Below are 7,843 nucleotides of genomic sequence, written 5' to 3'. Positions count from 1 at the left end.
TATCTTTGTTGAACCTGAGACGGATCCAAAAGCCCGCTGTACGTGCTGTCTGTACAGCCCTTGCTGTACCAGTAGCATTTCTGAAGATTTAAGGTCTGACTGTCATTTTGTTGAACTTTGACTTGGTACTTTTCTCATTCTCTCGTGTATACGCTTGGAAATTCACGTGATTAACTCAAGCTTCAAAGTTTTAGTTCGATTTGCAAGTTTCAAAAGCCAAGCCAATCCTATCATGATCACAAATGCCAACACATGAGTCGAGCTTAAACAATTAATCTCAAAAAATTCTCAAGTTTGAGCCAAGCCTGACCAGATGTAAAAGAAGTCCGAATCAAGCCTAAGCGATACCTTGTTTGACTCGATTAGCACCCAAAAATGTCACGTTTTCACTTAAATGGGGTGAAAAAAAATCATGCATTAACAAAATTACCGAACAACTGCCCCATTTTATTTTATATTTTGGGCAGTTTAGGGATAAAAGTGAGAATTCGCCAACACGGAGCAAACACTGTAATATACTCCATGTCTTTTTCGTTACTTGGTCCAAAAAAATCGACTTCACCGTGTTTCTTGCGCAAAGGACAAAGCTGACCGGAACCCCATCGGCCAAACCACCGGAACCCAGGCGAACGCTGGCCGGAACCCCACTGTTTCATTCACAATCTGTAAGTAACCATTTGAAGTCATTCTCAGTCAATCAATCGAACAAAGTTTTTGATTTCCTTAGTTTGCTTGTTCACCAATCTTCAAAAAACACATTGAGAAAAATGTCGAAACCCTCAACAAGATCCATCGATTACCTCCACCATCAAATCCCACCAAAACCCTCACCACCCACAAACCCAACTACCTCTAGTGGCATATCTCAGCTTCTCTCTCATCACCCAAATCCCACTCCTCTCTCTCCATGGCTCTCACCTTGTCAGAGAACCTATTTCTCCTCACAAACACCAAGAATTTTCCAAAACCCAGCAAACCAATTGAGCCCACAAACCAATTTACTGTACAGGTACTTCAGTTTCAAGGGTACTGAATTGGGTAGTAAAGTAAATGGGAGTTTGGCTAAGAAAGTTGTTAAGAACCCTACATTGGGATTGAGCCAACAACCCAATTTGCCATTAAATAGGAGTTTTCTTGGGTTTAGGTACTTTAGCTTGAAGGGTTCTGATTTGGGTTGGAAAATGAATGGGAATATGGCTAAGAATGTGGTTAAGAACCCTGCAACGGCTAGGGCTGTTGTTGCTGGAAACCAAAAAACCGGACCGGGCCAAAAACTGGACCGAACAGGCCAGTTTCGCCCCATAAATTTACTCCCGGTTCGGTCCCGGTTTCTCTTATTGCAATGGATGCAATGTCCCCTTGATTTTGATGAGCACAGCCAGATTGTCCTGCATCATCCATCATCCCTTTACTTGTTTCATTGTTGAGGCTTCGGGAAGTTTAATTTGGAGTTAGGCATTTCTTGCTTTAATTATGATGATTTTGTAGCCAACCCCAAGTGATTGGGACATAAAGCTCGGTTTGGTTTGGTTTGGTTTGGTTTTAATTATGATGATTTTGTGTGAACCAGCTCCATGTCACTTTCGATTCATTGCAGCTTTAGGGTTTCTGACCTCCAGGGAAAAGTACTTTCTGCTCTCTCATGGATCCACAACATGCTCTTGATCCACAGCTGCAGTCTCCCTCTGCACCAAGGGAGGACATGATTGCTTGTGTGATGGCTTTGGAGGCTGCTTTGCTTCCGTGCTTGCCCGCAAGAGAGCTCCAAGCAATAGACCGTTCTCCCCACCCATCTCATCAAAGTAAGTGACTACGTGTGTTCTCTTGTACACATCATGAATTAAAACCTACAAAGCTATTTGTACTTAGAAAATTCTGAGTTGTCCAACAATGATATATGGTTTTATGGGACATAAACATCTTGTGCGCATCTCATATAGGAATATTATTCTGATGTGGCTAATGGTCTACCTTTGTTTTCTTGATTAGTTCTTGTTCCATTAAGGAAATGGCAACCACGAAGTGTGCCATGGGTACTTTCTGTGGAAGTTTTTGGCTGTTAGCTGAGTGCTTTCTATCTGATTTTGTGGCCATCTTCCTTGCAAGGAGATGGTGTGTACGTATGTGTTGGTTTTATGATCCATGTTCGATTAGGGAATAGCAGCCAAGTTTCGGTCATGTGTGACAAGTTTCGGCATGTGTGACATGAAACAGCAGTTTATTTCTTGTAAAGTCTCCTTCAGTGCGTTGAACCCATTCAACCGATGTCCCTGGTGTGCCTTTACTGTTCTTGAAAGCTTTCTAAGAGGACAAAAGAAGTTATGAAACCTTTGGTTGGAAATTGGAACTAGGAATTGGTTATGGGAAAACCTCATTTTCCTTTCCACCTTCTTTTCCAACTGCTTGCCCAATTCGTGAACCGAACAAAGATCTAATGTGTCAGTGTAGAGACATGGTATGAAAAAGATACTATATGAGTTCCAATGGAAAACTGTTTAATCTATTGTTCATCGTGGGCAAGATTGAACAAAGTTGTTGGTGGGTCTTACAGATTCATATGGTCTCAAAGATGTCCAATGGTCCAATAAGACTTTTTTGTTTCTTCTTTTGTTTTGTTTTTTATGTGCAGGGAAGTTTTTGACACATTATCCTCTAGATTCCAAAAGCGTATGAGTTTCTTTACAGTACATCCTTACATTCATTGATGTAATTTTTGTTTGTCCATATGCCATGTTATATCGTGCAGAGATGGCCTTGAATGTGAATATACTCTCTTTCAGAGTTTCAGGGGCAGAGCTCGGATTTTTAGCTAGTGAGGTCAAAAGTTAGATCTGTATGCAAGTTATTATTATTATTATTTTTTAATTTGTAATCTAAAGAAATAACTAAATTAAGAGGTTAATTATAAGGTAAAAATATACTGATAAATATAATTTTCCGTTACAATTGGTCCCAAAAACTTATTATATTTTGGAAGCAATGCATGATGGCCTCATTCATAATACTATCAGCTCTAAAAAGTAAAAGAATGCTTGGAGTTTGTGTGCATTTGAAGTAAATTGGGGGCAATTTAAAGTTTTTTGGTGGGGTCAAGTGACCCCACTTGTACTAAGTACCTCCGCCCTTGATTTCTTGGTATGATTCCTTCTAAAGGGGGTCCCTCATCGATTAGAAATGGCCGTCCTTGAATCTATGGAGATCAACTATTTAGCACCCTCTCAAAGAATGTCCCGTTGTCCACAAGGCTTTTTTTTTTTTTTTTTTCCTTCCCCTTATGTTTTTTGAACTTTTATACTGCAGAGAAGTTTTTGACATCTCATCGTCTAGAAAATTCGGTCTTAAAGTGGGGGAGGGATTTGTACATGGTTGGTAGAATATATAGGTTTATGTGAAATAGCTAAGTAGCTAACTATGGTTTGATTGCTTCAGTTGATGTTGAGAGACATGCCAGAGACTTCATGGAGGCTGCCAAAAAACTTCAACTCTATTTTGTTGGTCTGGAACGCGATGATCAGCCCACAAAGGCAGAAACCCTTCAAAAGGTAATGCACATAATAATAGGGTTCTTGAAATCAACAAAAAATTATTTACTTCCGCATTCCTTAGTTTTTTCTGAATCTTGATCGATTGTTTTTGTTTGCACTTGTGTGCGACGAACAGGAAATCGCTGTGATGGAAGAAGAATTGAAGATCAAGTCTGAACTTATCAAGAAGCAAGAAAGACTGATCCAAGGGTGGAGAAAGGAGTTGAAAGACCAGCTAGACAAACACAATACCGAGTTAGAGAGGGTGTGATAGTATCGGTCTACCAATATAGCACATTATTTCATCTGAATTTATGAGATTCATGTTGTGCTTCTGGTTCTATTTAAATCATCAGTTTCAGTCTATGAAGACTTCAGAGATTATCTATTCTCCTTGTAGTCTGTAGAGGTCATGAACTGATGCGATGACGGGTGTTATCTACTTCAGTTTTGCTTTGCTGCACGAGTTCAAGTTCTGTAGGATTAGCCTCTAGTTTGGGAAACGAGGGTAAAACAGTTAGCCTAGTGCCTACTGCCTCCCGCGAGTTTGACTTAACAGTTTGTCAACCCGTTTGGTTCACATTGTTTTTTTTCTTATCTGAGGAGCACCAGAAAATAACCAAGACCTTTCGTTTATTTCTTACTTCTCATCCCACGGGAAATACGTTTTTCTTTAATAAGCTATAATTAATGACTTCATCTGATATCAGACAAGCTTGTTTTTCGAGAAAACGCCAGATGCAGATATATAGAAAGTAGAAAAATGATTACACGGCCCAAAAGTGACCTTACCGAAATACAACAAACGCAAGAAACCAACAAGAAACACAACTAAAATATCAAAAATTAAGCAAACGAGCAACAGTCATTGGTTGTGGCATTTTATTTGCTAGTGATGAGAAATAAGAAAGCAATCAATCCCTTCATTCTTATCTTATTACAGGCGAAATCATATATCTTGTGTCTCAAGGGACAATTTTGTTCTCTCTCATTTTCTCAATCCAAGAAACAAACGACTTCTTCGAATCCCGAAACCCCAAGAACCCATGCTTTCTGTTCTTGTTTATGCTGCTCAGCAAATCCTCCGAGCAGAACACGATATCCGCAAACCACCACGGCGCCACCTCCTCCAACTTAGTGCCCAGAAGCCCGTTCTCTCTCACAATCGCGTCCCATACCGGTCCCTTGTCCTTCATCATCTCCTCCAAACTCCTCTGTTCCTGCCCCTCCTTGTACCCCACGAGTTCCACCCCAAATTCCTGCGCCAGCAATTCCCACATTTGCTTCCACTTGAAAATGTCCCCGTTCGTGCAATTAAACGCCTCGTTCTTAACGCCTGGATCCACCGCCGCCCATATCTGGTGCTCCGCTATCAACTCTGCATCGGCCGCGTCTGCGTAGCAATCCCAAGAACCCTTTGTTCCCGGATACGTCAGCGGTTTCTTCTCGTGCTTGCAAATGGCCGCGTACACACACAGTGCGCCGATCACGTTCATGAGACTATACGGAGAAAACCCGAATACTAGAGACGGGCGATGAACCGACCATGTCAAGTTTTCTTTCTTTTTGGCTTCTCGGAAGAGGATGTCTTCGAGGTTATAGTAGAAGTTCTTGGTATTCAACCTCGGCACGTCTTCCAAGAACGGGGATTCATGTTTCTGGATTTTACCGTATGATTCGAACAGTCCGAAGTAGTGCTTGATGCCGGTCTGGAGGCAAATGTGACGGAGATTGGGAGCGTACGGAATCACCGATTTGAGGACGTTGTGGAACATGGTTCCGTTGACGTCGCAGTCCTCGGATCCCATCCAGCTCACGTAAAAGATGTGAGTGACGTCCGCGAGAGGGGACAGTTTGGTAATCGCGTCTTCCGCGTTGGAGATGTCACACTGGATGTAGCGAAGAGGGTTGTTGGCGGTCCAGGCAGGCCTAGGACGTCGCGCAACGCCGTAGACCTTCCATGGACCGCCCGGGGTTCCGGATAACGGGAGGACTTGGGCTAGACTGTTGCCCACGATGCCGGTCGCGCCAACTACTAGCGCGACGCTCTTGCAACTCTTTGGCGATTCCTCTTGTTCGTATTCCTTCTGCAAATCAAGAACACCAGAATTCGTATTATTCTAATTAGGTTGATCTTGTTCGTAAAAAATTAAAAAAAAAAAAACACACCAAAATCTTAAATTTCAAAGTAGTGGAAACATATTTGATAATTAAGTAGAAACTGATGTCAATAAATTGTGGATATGTCAGTTATGTGATAGTAATGTATATATATACCTTTGCCATACCAACAGATCTATCCAGCCACCAGCTCATTTTGTTAGATTGGTGAGGGAGCAGAGGAAGAGGAAAATGGGAATACAAAGGAGTAAAGGAGGGGATGGAGTGCAAAGGCAAGCAGCTGATTTAAGAGTTCTGTTGTATATGTTGGTACTATATAGTATTTACACTAGGTGTAGCAAATTAAACCTAAACTCATTAATCAATCTAAGTCCATCCACTAATATATAGACTCAACCTAACTCATTTGTTAGCTGAATTGAAATGAGTCCAAACCTATCTAACCCATTTACTACGGAGTAATAGGTTTTAAATGAGTATCAACTGAGCCAAACTAAATGACCTAATAGGCCTAGACATTACCCACCACAAAGAAATGAAAACACCACTGAAAAAACTTCGACAGTCATCTCCCGACCATCCTCTATGTCATGATTGTCCCCTCTCTGTCTCTCTCTCTGTGCCCCCCCCCCCCCCCCCCCCCCCCACACTTATTGGATCGATCATAAGGGCTTTTTTTTTTTTTCCGGAACGGACCCTATATTCATCTTACAAAAGAATCGTTTGTAATGTTAAATGCAATAAAATTTCGTTACTAGAATTCAATTTGTAATGCGCTTTACCAACTGTAATTGTGTTCTCCTAATTGTAGAATAGGGCTCTTAATTTTTTTTTCCCGTTGTGTATGTTTTGTTCATCTTTTTAAATTTTTTGTTTGATTTGTCTTATAATTTTTGGATTAATCATCCGTCACAACAAAAGGAGTTTAAGAAGTACTGTACAAAATTATAGCCAAAAGCAAAAAAAAAATTTCAATAAAGACAAAAATATATATATCAAACAGCAATTTTTTTTGTTTAAAGTGACGTCTTACATGAATATTTTCAACATTGGTCCATAATTTTATACTTTTACGATTTCTCTTGTCTAGACAAATAATTAATCCTAAAAAAAACAATTATGAAAAATATAAATCACTGAAAAAAGTTTTGGACAAAAAAATTCACAACAATGCAACCTGAGTTGGCACTAAGGTTGGGTTCTGTGTAAACTTTTTTTTTTTCATTTTGTCTGTTTTGTTCGTCTTTTTTGAATTTTAGTTAGATTGACGTTATATTTTTTCGATTAATCATTCGTCTCGACGAGAAGAGTCTAAAAAGTAAAAAATTATGACAAAAGCAAAAAAAAAAAAAACTAAAGACAAAAAGTATCAAACAACTGTTTTTTTTTTTTTTTTGTCTAAAGTGTCGTCTTACTTGCTCCTGGAGCACAAGAGTCCACAATAAGCACTTGTTTTGATGGATTGTGTTTGGTCATTTTAGTATACTAGTGTTAGCCCGTGCCTACAGCACTACGTATCTCGGTTGGAAGGGGATGGCAGTTTTGTGATTTAGGTGAAAACCATGAGCACTTAACCGGGAAGTGGAAGAATGCACTACAGCCTTTGGATCAAATGAATTTAAACCGTTCCAACAACTTGTCCCCACACCATTCTGTTTCATAATAGAGATAGAGATAGAGATAGAGATATGGATAATATAGTAATTTTAGTATACATGAGGTTATTTTAGTCAATTAGATTTATGGGGGTAAGATGATCATTTTAGTGTACATGGGTATTTTAGTCATTTTAAGATTTTAATATAAATGTAATTGCTTTAATGAGTGGGTCGGGTTTGATTTTAAATAAATCGGTCGAGTTGGGTATGAGTGATTGGACTCATAACTAATGGGTTCTAAATAGGTCAATGACCCATTAAAGATTCAACTCACTTATAATTTGCCCAATTTGGCTCAAACCCGCCCATTTGACACCCCTAATTTAAACAGTGTTGAAAAATGTATGCATTATAATTTGTGAAAATTTATATGCATCTCTATTAATTATTTTGATGATTAATTCAATGATATTTTTATTCGGCAAATACAAAATTATCGAAAAGTCGATTCCCGAATTAAATATTTTCGTGACCTTGAAATATAGTATAAAGTCTCTTGGATTCATGATTTATATTTACAAAGACTTTATTGAGCTCAAT

The 7,843-nt window shown here is 39.4% G+C and overlaps 2 protein-coding genes across 3 annotated transcripts; one reads left to right on the top strand and one right to left on the bottom strand.

The window, feature by feature from the left end:
* Window positions 1-503: 503 nt before the first annotated feature.
* LOC131331308 (mediator of RNA polymerase II transcription subunit 28-like) lies at window positions 504-3,987 on the top strand. 2 transcript variants are annotated; one of them, XM_058365192.1, is made up of 4 exons: window positions 504-665; window positions 1,598-1,802; window positions 3,430-3,542; window positions 3,661-3,987. In XM_058365192.1, exons 2-4 carry the CDS (start codon window positions 1,643-1,645, stop codon window positions 3,793-3,795), a joined length of 408 nt encoding a protein of 135 aa, XP_058221175.1. In that variant the 5' UTR covers window positions 504-665; window positions 1,598-1,642; the 3' UTR covers window positions 3,796-3,987. The 2 variants fall into 2 exon arrangements, with proteins under 2 accessions (XP_058221175.1, XP_058221176.1); XM_058365193.1 differs by having other exon boundaries at window positions 1,571-1,802.
* Window positions 3,988-4,243: 256 nt separating this feature from the next.
* On the bottom strand, window positions 4,244-6,148 carry LOC131331307 ((S)-8-oxocitronellyl enol synthase CYC1-like). Its single transcript, XM_058365190.1, has 2 exons — window positions 5,802-6,148; window positions 4,244-5,611 (listed from the first exon to the last, which is right to left on the bottom strand). Exons 1-2 carry the CDS (start codon window positions 5,838-5,840, stop codon window positions 4,490-4,492), a joined length of 1,161 nt encoding a protein of 386 aa, XP_058221173.1. The 5' UTR covers window positions 5,841-6,148; the 3' UTR covers window positions 4,244-4,489.
* Window positions 6,149-7,843: the final 1,695 nt, after the last annotated feature.

The sequence above is a fragment of the Rhododendron vialii genome, chromosome 6a (genome assembly GCF_030253575.1).
Source record: "Rhododendron vialii isolate Sample 1 chromosome 6a, ASM3025357v1".
NCBI lineage: Eukaryota > Viridiplantae > Streptophyta > Magnoliopsida > Ericales > Ericaceae > Rhododendron > Rhododendron vialii.
The sequence above is the reverse complement of the archived record's forward strand: the minus strand, read 5'-3'. Positions and strand labels throughout refer to the sequence as shown.